Genomic DNA, 17,846 nt, shown 5'->3' with positions numbered 1-17,846 from the left:
CCAAACATTATCCTTGGTACCTTGAGCCTCAGGGGCCAGGTCGCCGCTTTTCTGGCCCGGACAGTGGCACTTCCCAGCATTAACCACCAGGGGGTGTCACAGCACCGGAGTTTACTCGGCCAGAGTGCACCCAGCAGAAAAAGCTTGTCAACTCTGCTACCTCTTCAGCCTGGTGGGTGCCCCCGCTCACACTGTGGAGGACACATGGAAGTGAACCTGAGGTCTGAAGAGTGGGATTGGGCAAGAGGCTGGAGCAAAACTTCTTAGTCAGAGTCAGGTTCCGGGGGATTTTCCAAGCACAAACCTAGAATAGAATGAAATTCAAGCTGTGATCAACTCCAGAAAGAGGCCCAGTTCTCAGGGAACAGTGAGCTGGAAAAGGTCCCCAGATCCTGAGGGTCAGAGCTGGACTGGCGGGCAGCCAGAGAATGCAGCCCAGGAGCGGGGCCTGGAGGGGCAGTGGAGCACAGCACCCTGCCCCCTCCACCACAGGCCAGCCCCTCCTGCCCTCCCTTGGGGTCTGCTAACTTGTCTCCTACACTCGGTTGTGATGCCTGATGTGAGGAGCTGTGAAAGTCTAGAGGGGGTGAGCAGGGGAGGGGGTGTCACAACTGGATGGCCAGATGTCCCCCTGACCAGTGAACATGAGTGGGAACCCCTGAGACCAGGGGCACAGAGGCCAGGGGAGACCAGGTCTGGGCTCTCCTTCACAAGGCAGGAAAACCCAGTGTTTCCAAAGTGCTCACAAGGAAATGGGGTTTATATCTGCAGCCTGGGCCCTGAGCCCCAGAGGGTAGTACTGCTGGGGTCCCCCGGAGACAGGATGGAGGCTGGGCTGCTGGGGTGTGCAAACCTCCTCAGCCTTCATTTTGGTGCCAGAGGAAAGGCCATAGCCCTGTTTGCAGAAGAGAAGACTGAGGCCTGAGGGGCTGGTCTTGTTCCTGCTGGAGGTGAAGCTCCTTGGGCTCCCACATGTGGGCAGAGTGCATCCAGTTCCCCAGACCCCACGGGCTCAGCTGAAGCCTCCCTCAGGTGCTGAGGGACTTGCTTTCCTCTCTCTTTCCTTCCCATCATCTCCTACCCCTCCCCTCCGGACATGGATACTCAGGATCCTTCTCAGCTAAGCCTCCCCAGCCGCATCTCTAGCCAGACCTACCTTGATGCTCCTTCCTTTCCTGGGCCTTTGTTCCTCCAGCCCTCGCACCCTGGCCTCAGCCTGACCAGGATGGCTGGGGAGAGGAGGGGGGATGTCCCACTCCTGAAGCCTCAGACCTGCTGTCTCTGCCGCCCCTGCCTCCTAGCGGGTGGGCTGGCACTAGCCCAGGAATGCACTTTGTTTCCTGGTTGAGCAATGTCACTGTGCTGTGGGGGATAGTGGGGGCAGGAAAAGGCGCTCACAGCCCTCCCCATCCCACAAGGCAGCTGTGGGAACGGGCCTACTAGAGAGACTGTCCAGGCTGACCAGAAGCTTGGGACAGAGCCCAGCAGTCTGTGTCGCTGAATGGGCATGGTTTCTCTGCTATACCAGGAGGTTTAGAGAGGCCTGGGGAGGGCAGTACTCAGCTGGGAAGGAAGACAGAGGACATACGGGGTGGGGGGGCATGGGGGCTTTGTGAGTGGGAGTCCAGCCTGTGGCCCCTGCACCCTGTGCCCCTGTGAGCCTGGTCAAGAGGGGACTCAAAGGGTCCCCTCTCCCCCAGCAGCCTCCCTGTTGGACACCCTGAGGTCTGGGCAAGGGAGGGCCTAGGCCAGTGTCCCCAGGAGAGGAGGCACTGTCACCACAGACACAGGGAAGCAGACACATTGCCAGGGAAGGGCAGAGAGGCAGATGGGAGGGCAGCCTTACTCTCTGGAGGCCCATGGTGGCATTTCTAGGACAGTGGGCCCCAGGGGTAGTGGGTGCCAAGGGCTGGATGCAGGCCCTGTCTGCATTCCTCACATAGATGTCTTGTAGTCCTGGATGTTTGATGCAGATTGGGAAGCTGAACCCCTTCCTAGCACCCTTGTTCCCTGGCTAGGCTGTGGCTGAGCTGGGACTTGAACCTGGGTCCTGAGTGACATCGCCTTAGGTCCTCCCTCCCTCCGTCTCTGGCCCCCTTTAGCCCTACCTCTGTGTCCCAAACATCTCCACTGTCCTCTGACTCTGAGGATACTAGGGCAAGCTGTTGCTGGGCAGGGTCACACCAAGAAGGCAGGAGTCGGGGTGCCACTCTGGCCCCCTTGTCTCTCTGAGCCTGATCCAGGGGAGGGGACTGGGCAGGCAGGCCTGAACCCTGCTGTCCTGGCTTTGCTGGGAACTGGAGAATGGCCGTGGGGGCTCTGGGCATCCTGCACCCCAGCTGTCTTGTGGGCAGTAGGTGCCAAGTCCTCAAGCACGTGGGTTGGGATAGCCCTGGGGAGGAGGGGTGTTTGTATCATCAAGGCTTGCAGGGGGCAGGCTGCGGGAATGAGGGAGTTAACGGTGCTTTCTCCTTTCTGGAAGGAAAACTCCCCACAAACGCCCTGGTCCCTGGCCTCCCGCCAGGGCCAAGAACAGGGACTGAAAACTGGAAGTTCAGGCGTGTGGCCAGCTCTGCCTCTCATAGCAAGCATTAGAGTCGGGCAGCAGCCCTGCCATCGCCAGCTGTCCGTCCATACACCCACCTGTCCTCTGGGTGCCTCTGTTTGTTGGTAAACCTGTCTGTCCACCGTCTGTAATCCCGTCTCTGTCCAACCTTCTCTTACTATCTTTTGTCCAGCTATCTGGACTGTCAATCCATTTGTTTGTCTGTCTCTGGCCTCCATCTATTTGTTCATCTGTCCAATCACTTGTGAGTCTATCTGCCCATCTTGTTCATTCATCCACCCATCTGTCTGTCTACCTGCCTTGTCTCTCCACCCTGGACCTCAGAGCCATGGCCCAGGGACGCAGGGCCACGGTCAGCATGGTCCTTCTGGGATTGGGGCTGGCCCTAGCCATCATCGTGCCCGCCGTGGTCCTCTCTCGCCACCATGCCCACTGCGGCTCCCAGGCCTTTGCCCACGCTGCGGTCGCCGCTGACTCCAAGGTCTGCTCAGAGATTGGACGGTGAGTAAGAGGTGGGTGGGAGCTGGGTGGCTCTCAGTGGCTGGCTCCTCCTGGACACTTTGTGACCCGTGGTGAGAGTGTGGAGAAGGTGCATGTGTGTGTGCACTGGTGGTGGGGGTCACGTGAGTTTGGAGTCCAGCAAGGAGGCAGCCCCAGGACCCTTGCATAGAGCAGGAGAAAAGTGTGCGCAGAGGACAGAAGGGGGCTTGGGGATATTGACAGAGGTGGTGTGTGAGTCCCTTCTAGCTCCAGGCCTCGGGAAGCCCCGAGAGGGGACTGCCACAGTGTCCCTGGTCTGGCCCGGGCTGACCCTGATGACTGGCACTGGCCCTTCAGAGAAGCCACACAATTGTCTAAGGCTGGGGTTTTCTTCCAGAAGTATGGGTGAGTCCTGGCTTGCCAGGGTGCACTCAGTGCTGCCCAAGGCCAGTCTCTCACCCTGACCCAGGATCTAGGAAATCTGCCCTTGCTAGCACCATGTCCCCCACAGCCTCCCCTTCTGATGTCAGGGCCTGGGCCCAGCCAGTGACTGTTTGATGTCTGGGGCCGGGGCAAGGTGGGTGGTGGAGAGGGGGCCTGCATTTCCTATTCTTTTCCAGGAAGCCTAGCCCATGAGAGGCTTCCACTGCCCACTGGAGCGGAACATAGCAGGACGCCCCTCCTGGCCCTTGGCCCCCAGCCCGGGCCTGTAAGAAAGAAGCCTGAGAAATCATTCCCTCCCTGCTGGCCGGGTCTGCTTCCCGGAATATCTGCCTCATGGATCACTGTCAGGATCAGAAATGCATTATAAACCGAGGGGACAGTCCCAGCACAAGGGGGAGCACGGCCGAGTCCTGGCCCAGCCACTGCTGGGCAGGTGGTGTTCTGGGCTGTCTTTGTTCTGGCTTCACCTTTCCTGTATGCTTTATCCTTCTGTTGCATTAATTTGCCTTTTCCTTCCTTCCTTCCTTCTTTTGTCTGTCTGTCTGTGCATCTGTTCATCTGTCTCTGGTCCTCTGACCTGGTCCTCTGGGCTCTTCTCAGGGCTTTCTGTCTCCTCCTTCAGGGCTCCTTCTATGATGACAGTGGCTGAAGGTGGCAGCTCAGTGACAAGTGGGGGACAGGCTGTTTGGTCTCCCCAGGGGCCTTCCAGGTGATGGGAGGGGAGTGAACCTCCCCTCCCCCATGCTCTGGAGAACATACAGAGGTGTTGTGCCCACCTGAACCATAGCTGTAGTTGCAAACCAGGCAGGGGCTTCAGGCCCCAGAGACCAGTGCTGGGGACATGGTCCCCAGGAGTGAGAGCCGCTGCCACATTTCTTTGAGGGGGTTTGGGCCCACTGTGTCTCCCCTTGGAGAGGTTCTTGTCTTGTGGTTCTCTGTGGAATGCCCTGCTGTGCATGTGTGAGGGTCTGTGGTTGGGGTCTCTGCTCTTGAGCCCAAGATCTTCCCTGCAAGTCTCCTTGGTGAGGAGGGCGGATGTGGTTTCTCCCCGGTGTTTTGTGTACTTGTCAAACAGCACTCTCAACTTCCTGTTCTTGTTTTAAGAAGCCAGGAGTGGGAGGGAGCCTGGAGCTGGCCCCAGCTGCTGTGGAACAGGGGGTCAAGAGACCCTGGCTGGGCTGGGGTCCTCCTGGCCAAGATTCCCCTTTGAGGGCTCCTGGCCATGTTGCTGCAGGCTCTGAAGGGAGCTGCCTGCCTGAAGCCCACTCTCCTTCCTCCCTGCTGTCTCCAGCTTCCCTCCCGCCATCTCCTTTTAGCAGCAGGCCTCCCAGACCCGAACTCCTCCTAGCCTACCGTGCCAGGTCTGTTCCTTTGGGGCCATGATTTCTGCAGCCAGGGCCCCTGGGGGAGGAGTCTTAAAGTTGGCATGAGTAGAGACCCAGCACCATGAGTAATGGGTAAATAGACACACGGTGACAGTGAGGTTCCTTTCTCTCTAGTCTGTCATCTTCCAGCCTTATGGCCCAATGTGTTAGGCTTGCATGCAAACTGGGTGTTCTGAGGCTCTGAGCAAGTGCTTGTCTTCTAGAGAGACTGCATGAACTTCAGGGTAGTGTTGGCTTTTTGGCTTTGTGACATATACCTGCCACTCAGAAATACCTGCCCTCCCACAGGATCCTCGGTGGGAAGATTCATTGCTTTTCCCAGAATCCAGTGGGATTCATTGCTGCACTTGATTTATAAAGAAACTAGGCCTGCACAGGAGGGAGCTGCCTGGTGTCACAGAGGGAGGAGGCCTCTGCAGGGATGGAAACTGTCCTGGGCTGCTGGAAGGGTGGGGTCTTCTCAGAATCCTCCACCCCCTGCCCTGGATTCCAATGTCTGCCTAGCTCCTAGCCAGCCTGTAAAGGTCAGAGCTTTACTGATAAAGGGAGTAGTCGTAGAAGAGGATGGTGGGGTCCAGAGCACTCACCTTTTAGGGCACTGGAGTCTGGGCTAGCACTGGGCTGTGGAGGTGGGGACAGGGATGGGCCTCTGAGAGCTGGGTCTTACCAGCTGCTCCGACCCATCCAGGGATCTGTGGGTTTCACTCTCAGCACAGGGGAGAGCAGAAACTCTGGCAGGCTGTTGCGGCCTTTGAGCCTCTGTGAAATGAGACTCATGCTGGCACTTGCACCCTTAAAGGCAGGCATGAAGATTGCCTGGCCCATAGGAGATGCTCCCTTGATGGCAGCAGTCTGACCACTGTTACAGTAGATTGGATTGGATGTGGGTTGACATCTCAGGGTTAGGAGTAGGACCCAGGGTCCGAGCAGGGGACCCCACTGTGGAGTAGGCTCATAGCTCCTTCCCCTCCCAGCCCCTGTGGCCCTAGTGGTTCTCTGGACTCCTGGCCAGCTCACTGGGAAATTACTGCATTTCCTTCCCTCAGGGCTGTGGCTGTGGAAAGAACTTGTTTGCCTGGGCAGTGTGCACCTGCATGTGTGAATGTGCACATCTGGGGGTTTGTGATAGCAGTGATGGTGACAGCAGCCTCTCAGTTCCTCGAAGCCAAACATGTTCAAAATGCATGATCGTTCTGCACTCTAGCTCTCTACTGGTGAGAACTGCTCCCACTCACAGGCTCCGGGAGCCGGGCTGGCTCAATTGGTAGAGCATGGGAATCTTGCTCTCAGAGTTGTGAGTTGGAGACCCACGTTGGGTGTAGAATATACTTAAAAAAAAAAAAAAAAAAAAAAAAAAAGAGCCAGGCTCAGGGAGGTTGAGTTATGTGTCCAGTATCATGTAACTGCTAAGTGGGAACTCCAGCCCAGGTGGCCTGAGCCCCGGCCATTATGCCTGTGGACATGGATGTGTACAGAGTACAACTCAGTGGGCCTTGCGGGTGCAAGAATGCTTCTCTTCCCAAAAGGTGCTTCATCAAATAGGATGAGCAGCACCTACTATCTGCCAGCCATTGTGCTGGGGTCACAGTGGTAACCCAGATGTTCAAAGTCCTTGCCTTTGTGGTGGGTGAGACAGACAATGAACAAACCCATGCCTAATGCTGAGGGTTGGAAGTAACTCTTGGTCATCTGAACATCCTCTTTTATGAAGTTTCTGTTAAAATCTTCTGCCCATTTTCCTATCAGGTTGTTCTTCAAATGTATTTTCTGTGTTATCAAGACAAATAATTTTTCTGTCTTTTAAGATATGCAATGACTGTTAAGCCACCCTTGCATCCCTGGAAGAACCCCATTTGTTCATGATTTTAATATCATTTTTATTTGATTTGCTGACTGTTTTTAAAAGTTAAAAGCCCCACACAACATGGGGCTTAAACTGACGACCCAGAGATTAGGAGTGGCATACTCGACCAACTGAGTCAGCCAGTCACCTCTGATTTGTTACCATTTTGTTTAGGATATTTGTCTTTATGTTTATGAGAGATGCTGGTCTGTATTTTTCCTTTCTTATAATGTCCTTGTCAGGTTTTGGTATCAAAGTTATAGTGGCCTCATAAAAAGAGCTGGGAAGTGTTCTCTTTTTTCTATGCTCTAGGAGACAAGGTTTTGTTGTTTTTTTGCTTTTTTTGTTATTTTTTTTAATGTTTATTTTTGAGAGAGGGAGACAGAACACAAGCAGGGGAGGGGCAAAGAGAGAGGGAGACACAGAATCTGAAGCAGGCTCCAGGTTCCAAAGTGTCAGCACAGAGCCCGATGTGGGGCTTTTGAACTCACAGTCTGCGAGATCATGACCTGAGCCAAAGTCAGACGCTTAACCAACTGAGCCACCCAGGCGCACCTGTTGTTTTTTAAGATTGATGTTATTTTCTCTGTCTTTTTTAATGTTTCTTTATTTTGAGAGCGAGAGAGAGGAGAGAGAATGAGAACCAATGGGGGAGGGGAAGAGAGAGGGAAACAGAGGATCTGAAGTGGTCTCTGTGCTGACAGCAGAGAGCCCAATGCGGAGCTAGAACTCACGAAACCCGAGATCATGACCTGAGCCAAAGTCGGACACTCAGCTGACTGAGACACCCAGGCGCCCAAGTTATTTTCTCTTTAAATGCTTGGAAAAATGTACTGGTTAAGACTTTTGAGCTGGAGTTATTTGTGTATGTGTGTAAAGGTGTTAAACAATGGATTCTAAGGCCACCTGCCTTAAGCAGAGCAGGGACCTCAGGTCTGGGTTCCGCTCGGCCCATCTCCTGATAGCTGCCAGCAAGATGTATGGGGGCACCTTCAGCCATGCAGTCTGCCACGGCTGAGACCCAGACCATCACCAACCATGTGAAACCACTACTGGAAGAGCAGGAAAAGAACAAGTTTGCTACTTTTAAGGCTGTGGAGTTCAGGAGCCAGGTGGTCATGGGGAGGAAATATTTCATCAAGGTTCAAGTTGATGATGATGAGTTTGTGCACATTTGAGTATTTGAAAGTCTCCCACAGGAAAACAAGCCCTTGGCCTGGTCCAACTACCAGACCCACAAAGCCAGACATGACGCGCTGGCGTATTTCTAGTTCCCATTTTGAATAGGGCCTGTCTGTGTGGTTCTGTCCTCTGTGAATGTGTCTGGTATCATGAACAATGTGATTTCTACACTGGGCCACTTGAGGGTAGAGGGAGATGTCATGCACCTCTCCTAAGTTTCATTAGGAGAGACAAAGTCAACACAATCAATGATCTTAACTACTTTCAAAGAGGACTTGTATTCTCTTTAAATATATATTTTTAAATCTTTACAAACTTAAAAATAAATAAATACATAAACAAATAAATAAATAATGGATTCTATTACTTTCTTTTAGAGATTTTATTTTTAAGTAATCTGTACATCCAACTTGGGGTTCAAACTCATGACCCTGAGATCAAGAGTTCCTTGGGGTGCCTGGGTGGCGCAGTCGGTTAAGCGTCCGACTTCAGCCAGGTCACGATCTCGCAGTCCGTGAGTTCGAGCCCCGCGTCAGGCTCTGGGCTGATGGCTCGGAGCCTGGAGCCTGTTTCCGATTCTGTGTCTCCCTCTCTCTCTGCCCCTCCCCCGTTCATGCTCTGTCTCTCTCTGTCCCAAAAATAAATAAACGTTGAAAAAAAAAAAATTAAAAAAAAAGAGTTCCATGCTCTGTGGACTGAGCTACCCAGGCACCCCAATAATGGATTCTATTTCTTTAATAAATATAAGACTATCACATTTTTATTTCTTCTTGTATCCATTTTAGTTAATTCTTTGCAAGGGATTTGTTCAGTTTATGCAAATTGTCACCTTTATTGACAGACAGTGGTCAATATCATTTTCTTATTACCTTTTTAATGTCTGTTGGGTCTGTAGTGAGTCCTCTTTCATTCCTGGTATTGGTGATTAGTGTTTTCTCTCTTTGTTCTTGACCAATCTTGATAGGGGTTTTATCAATTTTAGTGTCTTTTTGAAGAATCAACTTTAGTGTTGTTGATTTTCTTTATTATACATTTATAACCTTTTACACTAGTTTCTATTTTTATCTTGATTCTTCTACTTCTGTTGAGTTTGAGTTGCTTTTCAAAAAAACTCATCTTGAGATACACAAATTATAAGATGGGTACGTAGGTTATTGATTTTTAAACTCTTTTCTGATACATGAAAGCTATCATTTTCCCTCAAAGTTTGTCTTAGATGCATTTCACAAGTTTTTTGCTGTTGTTGTGGCTATTTTCCCCCTAAATGTTTATATTTTTATTTTGAAAAAATTTTAAATCCACAGAAAAATGGAAAGAATGCCCATTTACCCTTCACTTAGGTTCACCAATTGTTAATATTTCACCTTGTTTTCTTTTTCTCACTCCATATATTATCTATTTATCTATTTTTATTAATTTTTAAAATCTTTATTAATTTTTGAGAGAGAGAGAGAAACAGAGTGCGAGCAGGGGAGGGGCAGAGAGAGAGGGAGACACAGAATCTGAAGCAGGCTCCAGACACTGAGCTGTCAGCACAGAGCCCGATGGTGGGGCTTGAACTCACGAACCGCAAGATCGTGACCTGCGCCGAAGTAGGATGCCTAAATGACTGAACCATCCAGGTGCCCCAATCTATCTATATGTTTTTAAAAGTAAGTTGCTTTAATCATGGCACTTTATCCCTAACTACTTAAGTATATATCTACTAAGAATAAGATATTCTCCTATATAACACTGATACCATTATCACGCTCAAGAAAATTTGATACCTCATCCAGTTCAAAATTTCCCAATTGATCCAATAATTCTATCATCTATTTTCTTCCTTCCCTCCTGTCTACCATCTATCATCTATCTTCTACTTATCTCTTTACATCCAGTATCCAATCAGTGATTATCATGTTTCTTTAGTCTTCTTTAATCTAGAACTTCCCCCTGCTTCTTTATTTTTATTTTATTTATTTATTTATTTTAGAGGAGAGAGTGTGTGAGTGGGGGAGAGGGGTTGGGGTGGGGGGAGAGAGAGAGAGAGAGACAGGAGGGGGGAGAAGAATCTTAAGTAGGTTCCACACTTATGGAGTCTGATGCGGGGCTTTATCTCACAACCCTGGAATCATGATCTGAGCCAAAATCAAGAGTTGGTCACTCAACCAAATGAGCCACCCAGGTGCCCCTTCTCTGCCTCTTTAAAAGAAATGAACAAACAATCGATATTCTATGATATTAACGTTTTTAAGGAAGCCAGTCCAGTTGTATCACAGTCTTGTTTCACAATCTTGGTTTGTCTAGTATTGTCTATTGTCTATTATTTCTTTCTTTTAATCTTTAAAAATTTTTTGATATTTATTTTTGAGGGGGGGAGGGGCAGAAAGAGAGAAGAGGATACAGAAGATCCGAAGTGGGTTCTGTGCTGACAGCAGAGACCCCCGATGCAGGCCTCGAGCTCATGAGTCATGAGATCATGATCTGAGCTGAAGTCGGACGCTTAACCGATTGAGCCACCCAGGCGCTCCTCTAATTATTTCTTCATGATCAGATCCAGGTTAAACACAAAGGATCTCCTATCATTGGTGATGCTAAGTTGGGTCACATCATAAAAGTGGTATCTTCCAGATCTCTCCACTGTAAGGGGTAGTGCCCTATTAAATAAGTAACATATGGTTTGATACTTTGAGACCAGGCGAGTATCTTTTTATTAAACAACACTTGACCCCATGTTTTAGCATCTATTTTGGTCCTTGTCTGAATAAATAAATTTGTGTTTGCAAAAAGGTGATTTCTAAACCTGTCATTTCTTCAACATTCATTAGCTGGCATTCTTTTATAAAGGAGATCCCCTCTTACCCAACCTAGATGTTCTTGAGTATCACTATTGACTCAAGGATTATCTTTTTAATGTATTTTTTAATTAAAAACTTTTTTTCCAATGTTTATTTATTTTTGAAAGAGAGAAAGAGAGAGCAAGTGGGGGAGGGGCAGAGAGAAGGAGACACAGAATCCAAAGCAGGCTAATGGCTCTGAGCTGTCAGCACAGAGCCCGACGTAGGGCTCGAGCCAGGAGCCATGAGATCATGACCTGAGCCAAAGTCGGACGCCTACCTGACTGAGCCACCCAGGCACCCCTCAAGGATTGTCTTAATTCAATATGTTATAATCCAACATTGTTATTGTTTTTGATGCCCAAACTGTTACAGATTTGACCAAAGAGAGCCCCTCTAAGCCAGTAACTATGTTCTTTTACACAAATCCATTAGTCTTAGAAAATTTTCTTGACTTCTAGCCCAAAATGTTCCAGGATCTGCTTGTATGTCCCCTCAGCCAGATCTGAAATCAGGAATTAGTAGATTATGGTATTTCAGAAACCAAGATTTAAGTGCTAGGAGTGTTCACTGATATGGGGAAGCCATTGCTTCTATGATGTGTCAATGCATAGAACCAGAAGAAACATACAAATGTCATGAGTCTGTACTGAGACCTCCAGTTCAGATCCACCATGATAGGCTTCTTCTCATTTTCCTCTCATTTTCCTCTCATCTGTGTGTCTCCTCTACCATGGTAAGAGAAGTTCCCATCAAATATATTTACTTACTCATTCTATCCCCAAGTACTCACAAAATAGTCTCCAAGTTAATTCAATAGTATCACTCAATGAATCTAAGTAAAGTTTGAGATCTCTTTGCATGGTTTTGTTGTTGTTGTGTTTGTCTTTAGCATATATCCCACAAAAGATGTATGGTACAATTAAATTTTTTTCCTATGTGGTTATCAGTTCAATATATGTTAGCTTAATTTTTTTTCAGTTCATATTCAATGTAGGAACAATATTTCAAAGTAGTAGCAAATATTCTCTATTTGCTCCTCTGATGGTTAAACTAGGCTATGGTGCCCAGTAATTTGGTCAAATACTAGTCTAGATGTTGCTCTCAAGGTATTTTATAGATGCGATTAACATTTCATTCAGTTGACTTTAAAACAGATCATCCTGAAACCTGGGTGGGCCATGGCCAATCAGTTGAAGACCGGAACTACAAAAACAGGTTTCTGGGAAAAGAATCTGTAACATAAAAATCCTGAGTTTCCATCCTTCTGACCTGCCCTACAGATTTTGAACTTGCCAGCCTCTGCAATAACATGAACCGATTCCTCAAAATAAAAATCTTTATGTCTATCCTATTGGACTGATAGAATTCCCTACCATGGGTAATACTGAAATTACCTGGAAACCTCTTCTTCCCCCTGTTTTTTCTCTCTCCCAAGATAGGATCTGAAGGGATATGGGATATCTTCTTACTCTTAGTTAATACCTATCATTCTATCAAACCTTATTCTATTTCTTATACAGCCTCTTTCTTCTCACTCCCATCTTCCTTTTTGTATACACACAATAGGCCTCACCAACCATAACAGCTTTAGCTGTTTCTACCACTTTTTTAGTTAATTTTCTCTCTTCCCACCAAATGAGTTTTCTGTCCACAGAATCATTAAAAGGAAATTTTTCATTGGTTCATTTAACCCATCTATGCATCCAATTTCATGTGTAAGAACACAGGCACATTTACTTTTATCAATACCGGGGGGTCTGTAAACCAAAGAGTATTTTTTTTATGTTTATTTATTTTTGAGAGAGAGAGAAAGGGAGAGAGAGAGAGAGAGAGAGAGAGAGGAGGAGGAGAGGGGCAGAGAGAGAGGGGGACAGAAGATTCCAAGTGGGCTTTGTGCTGACAGCCAAGAGCCTGATGTGGGGCTCGAACTCACCAACTATGAGATCATGGCCTGAGCTATAAAGTGAGGCGCTTAACCAACTGAGCCATCCAGATGCCTCCAAAGAATTTTTTCTTTTAAATTGTCATTTGACTGGCACATAAGTAAAAGACAACAGTCATGTCCTCAAAACCATATCTCCAAACCATTTTTTTTAAATTTTTTTTTTTAACGTTTATTTATTTTTTTTGGGACAGAGAGAGACAGAGCATGAACGGGGGAGGGGCAGAGAGAGAGGGAGACACAGAATCCGAAACAGGCTCCAGGCTCTGAGCCATCCGCCCAGAGCCTGACGCGGGGCTCGAACTCACGGACCGCGAGATCGTGACCTGGCTGAAGTCGGCCGCCTAACCGACTGCGCCACCCAGGCGCCCCTCCAAACCATTTTTTATGGTTGTGCTGTACCTACATCTTCAGAACAAGAGCCATTAAGTTTCTGTACTAATTCCATTACAACCATCACTTTTAGTTTTAGGTCTACATGTAAATATATATTCAATTCTTACTCCCACTCATGTCCAAGTCTTTCCAGTTATTTTGGTTCTGAAGTTTGCTTTTTATTAGATTCTTCAGGAAGGGTTCATGGGGAAAATATTCACTGAGTTCTTGCATGTTTATTTTTTTTTTTCTTCCAAGTCTTTATTTAGATTCAAGTCAGTTAACATATGGTATAATGCTGGTCTCAGTAGAATTTAAGGATTCATAACTTACATATACCGCCTAGTGCTCACTACAAGTGCCCTCCTTAACGTCTATCACTCATTTATTCCCCCCCCCCCACCTTTCCTCCAGCAATGCTCAGTTTGTTCTCTATAATTGAGTCTCATGGTCTGCCTCCCTCTCTGTTTTTATCTTATTTTATTTTTCCTTCCCTTCTCCTATGTTCATCTGTTTTGCTTCTTAAATTCCACATATGAGTGAAATCATATGATCTTTGTCTTTTTCTTTTTTTAAAAAAATTTTTTTAATGTTTATTTATTTTTGAGAGACAGAGAGAGACAACATGAGCAGGGGAGGGGCAGAGAAATAGGGAGACACAGAATCTGAAGCAGGTTCCAGGCTCTGAGCTGTCAGCACAGAGCCCGACGCAGGACTCGAACTCACGAACCACGAGATCATGACCTGAGCCGAAGTGGACGCTTAACTGACTAAGCCACCCAGGCACCCGGTTTTTGTCTTTTTCTGACTGATTTATTTCGCTTAGCATAATACACTCTAGTTCCACCTATGTCATTGCAAATGACAAGATTTCATTCTTTTTGATCACCAAGTAATATTTCCATTGTGTATATATATACACCACATCTTCTTTATCCATTCATCAGGGCTTTATTCATTCATTGGGCTCTTTCCATAATTTGGCTATTGTTGCTAGTGCTGCTATAAACATTTTTGTTGTCTGATTGCTGAGGCTAGGACTTCCAGTACTATCTTGAACAACAGTGGTGACAGTGGACATCCGTGTTGTAGTCCTGACCTTGGGGGAAAAGCTCTCAGTTTTTCCCCCTTGAGGACGATATTAGCTGTGGGTCTTTCATATATGGCCTTTATGATGTTGAGGTATGTTCCATCTATTCCTACTTTTTTGAGGGTTTTTATCAAGATTAGATGCTGTATTTTGTCAAAAGCTTTTTCTTCATCTATTGAGGGGATAATGTGGTTCTTATCCTTTCTTGTACTAATGTGGTGTGTCACATTGGTTGATCTGTGAATATTGAACTACCGCTACAGCCCAGGAATAAACCCCACTTGATCATGGTGAATAATTCTTTTAATGTACTGTTGGAGTTAATTTGCTAGTATCTTGCTGAGAATTTTTGCATTCGTGTTCATCGGGGATATTGGTCTATAATTCTCCTTGTCTGGTCCTTGTCATTATAATTGGTCCTTGTCTGGTTTTGGAATCAAGCTAATGAAGTTTTCCTTCCATTTATATTTTTTAGAACAGTTTCAGAAGAATAGGTATTAATTCTTCTTTAAATGTCTGATAGAATTCCCCTGGGAAGTCATCTGGCCCTGGACACTTGTTTGTTGGGAGATTTTTGATTACTGATTCAGTTTCTTTGCTGATTATGGGTCGGTTCAAATTTCTCTTTCTTCCTGTTTTGGTTTTGGTTGTTTATATGTTTCTAGGAATGTATCCACTTCTTCTCAGATTGCCCAATTTGTTTATATATAATTGCTCATAATATTCTAATTGTATTTCTGTGGTGTTGATTGTGATCTCTCTTCTTAAATTTTGTGATTTTATTTATTTGGGTCATTTCTCTTCATCTTAAGTCTGGCTAGGAGTTTACCAATTTTGCTAATTCTTTCTTTCTTTCTTTCTTTTTATTTTTTTATGTTTATTTAGTTTTTGAGAGAGACAGAGCACTAGTGGTGGAGGGGCAGAGAGAGAGGGAGACACAGAATTGGAAGCAGGCTCCAGGCTCTGAGCTGCCAGCACAGAGCCCGACACAGGGCTCAAACACATAAACCGTGAGATCATGACCTGAGCTGAAGCTGGACACTCAACTGACTGAGCCACCCAGGCACCCCACTAATTCAAAGAATCAGCTCCTAGTTTCAATCTGTTCTGTTTCTTTTTATTTCTATATCATTTATTTCTGCTCTAATCTTTATTATTTCCTTCTTCTGCTGGTTTTAGGCTTGATTTGCTGTTCTTTTTCCAGTTCCTTAGATGTAAGACTAGGTTGTGTATTTTAGACATTTCTTGCTTCTTGACGAAGACCTGTATTGCTGCACACTTCCCTCTTATGACCACCTTTGCTGTGTCCCAAGGTTTTAGAATGTTGTATTTTCATTTTCTTCTATGTATTTTCAAATTTCTTCTTTAATTTCCTGGTTAACCCATTCATTCTTTAGTAGGATGTTCTTTAACCTCCATGTATTTTTGGTCTTTCCAAATTTTTTCTTGTGGTTGACTTCAAGTTTCATAGCATTGCGGTCTGAAAATATGCATGGTATGCACTGGTTGAGACTTGATTTGTAACCCAGTATGTGATCTATTTTGGAGAATGTTCTGTGTGCACTCAAAAAGAATGTGTATTCTGCTGCTTTAGGATGAAATTCTCTAAATATATCTGCTAAGTCCATCTGGTCCAGTGTGTCATTCAAAGCCATTGTTTCCTTGTTGAACTTCTGCTTAGATACATCTATTGCTATAAGTGGGGTTTTAAAGTCCCCTACTATTATTGCATTATTATCAATGAGTTTCTTTAAGTTTCTTATTAATTGATTTATATACTTGGCTTCTTCCAAATTGGGGGCATAAATATCTATGATTGTTAGCTCTTCTTACTGGATAGACCCCTTTACTGTGATATAATCTGTTTTTGCAGTCTTTGTTTTAAAATCTAGTTTGTCTGGGGGCGCCTGGGTGGCGCAGTCGGTTAAGTGTCCGACTTCAGCCAGGTCACGATCTCGCGGTTCGTGAGTTCGAGCCCCGCGTCGGGCTCTGGGCTGATGGCTCAGAGCCTGGAGCCTGTTTCTGATTCTGTGTCTCCCTCTCTCTGCTCCTCACCCGTTCATGCTCTGTCTCTCTCTGTCCCAATAAATAAATAAATGTTGAAAAAAAAATTAAAAAAAAAAAAATAAAATAAAATAAAATCTAGTTTGTCTGATATAAGTAGGCAACTCTAGCTTTCTTTTGATGTCCACTAGCATAATAAATGGTTCTCCATCCCCTCCCTTTCTATATGGAGGTGACTTTGGGTCTAAAATGAGTCTTTTGTAAGCAACATATCAATGGGGCTTGTTTTTTTAATACATTCTGATACCCTATGTCTTGATTGGAGCATTTAGTCTATTTACATTTAGAGTAATTGTTGATATATATTAATTTAGTGCCATTGTATTACCTATAAAGTAATAGTTCCTGTAGGTTGTCTCTGTTCCCTTCTAGTCTTTGTTGATTTGGTCTCTCTTTCCCACTGAAAGAGTCCCCTTTAATATTTCTTGCAGGGCTGGTTTAGCGGTCATGAACTCCTTTAGGTTTTGCTTGTCTTGGAAACTCCTTACTCTCCTTCTATTCTGAGTAACAACCTTGCTGGATAAAGTATTCTTGGCTGCCTATTTTTCCCACTTAGCACATTTAATATGTAACGCTACTCCCTTCTGGCCTGTCAAGTCTGTGGACAGCTCTGCTGCAAACCTTATGTATCTGCCCTTTTAGGTTAAGGACCTTTTGTCCTTAGCTTTCAGAATTCTCTTTGTCAAGTTTCACTGTGACATGTCTTGGTGTTGGCATGCTTTTGTTGATTTTGAGGGGAGTTTTCTGTGCCTCTTGGACTTGAATGCCTGTTTCTTTCCCCAGACTAGGGAAGTTCTCAGCTATAATTTGTTCAAATAAACCTTCTGTCACTTTTTCCTGCTCTTCTGGGACTCTTATGATAGGGATATTATTGTGCTTTATAGAATCACTGAATTCCCTAAGTCTATATTTGTGATCTAATAGTTTTTTTCCCTCTTCTTTTCAGATTCATTATTTCCCATAATTTAATCTTTTATATCACCTATCCATTCCTCTGCTTCTTCCATCCTCATTGTGAGGATCCAGTCAATTTTGCATCTCAGTTACAGCATTTTTTAATTGGGCCTGACTAGTTTTTAGGTCTTTTGTCTCTGCAGCAAGAGTTTCTCTGGTGTCTTCTATGCTTTCAAGCCCAGATAGTATTCTTATGATTGTAGCTCTAAATTCTTGTTCATATTGCTTATGTCTGTTTTGAGTACGTCCCTGGCTGTGGTTTCTTTTTTCTTTCTTTTGGGGAGAATTTCTCCTTCTTGTCATTTTGTCTAGCTCTTTACCTTTTGTGTGTTATGAAAACTTGTTATTTTTCCTGTTCCTGAGAGTAATGCTCTATAAGAAGAGGTCATACACTGTCCAGGAACTGCCATGTCAGGAAGTGTTTCTGGTGTATGCTGTGTGCACTCTGCTGTTGTGATTTGTATGCTCTTTTCTCCACATCAGCCCTCTGCAGAGCTCTTCCTTGGTTGCAGTGGGGAGTGTTTGGACCTTTGACTAGGTGTGCTTTGATTTGTTAAAATAATCTTTTTTTTTTTAAAAGACTGTTCCAAAAAAAGAGAAAGAAAAAGGAACAAAAAACCCAAACAAGCAAACAAACAGACCAAAAACTGTATGCCTGATTCCGAAGGAAAAAAAAAAAAAAAGAAAGAAAGGAAGGAA

At 45.7% G+C, this 17,846-nt stretch overlaps 2 protein-coding genes across 4 annotated transcripts in view; both read left to right on the top strand.

The window, feature by feature from the left end:
- The first annotated feature begins 2 nt into the window (after positions 1-2).
- Positions 3-17,846, top strand: part of GGT5 (gamma-glutamyltransferase 5) — a 43,708-nt gene continuing 25,864 nt past the window's right edge. For 2 of the 3 annotated variants that reach the window (XM_086681961.1, XM_086681959.1), the window contains exon 1: positions 4-3,067. In XM_086681961.1, the coding sequence (XP_086538087.1) occupies positions 2,895-3,067 (173 nt within the window). In that variant the 5' untranslated portion in view covers positions 4-2,894. Of the gene's footprint in view, positions 3,068-17,846 lie in introns of all 3 variants that reach the window. The other variant, XM_086681960.1, reaches the window with a different exon arrangement.
- Positions 3,078-8,345, top strand: LOC112870365 (cystatin-B). The gene is given in 1 exon segment (XM_086681970.1): positions 3,078-8,345. A coding segment is annotated over 1 exon segment (291 nt). The 5' UTR covers positions 3,078-7,698; the 3' UTR covers positions 7,990-8,345.

Source organism: Puma concolor, chromosome D3 (genome assembly GCF_028749965.1).
Source record: "Puma concolor isolate L17-30 chromosome D3, mPumCon1.1.hap2, whole genome shotgun sequence".
In the NCBI taxonomy this organism is placed as follows: domain Eukaryota; kingdom Metazoa; phylum Chordata; class Mammalia; order Carnivora; family Felidae; genus Puma; species Puma concolor.
Note: the sequence above shows the minus strand (reverse complement) of the source record. Positions and strands in the feature narration are given on the sequence as shown.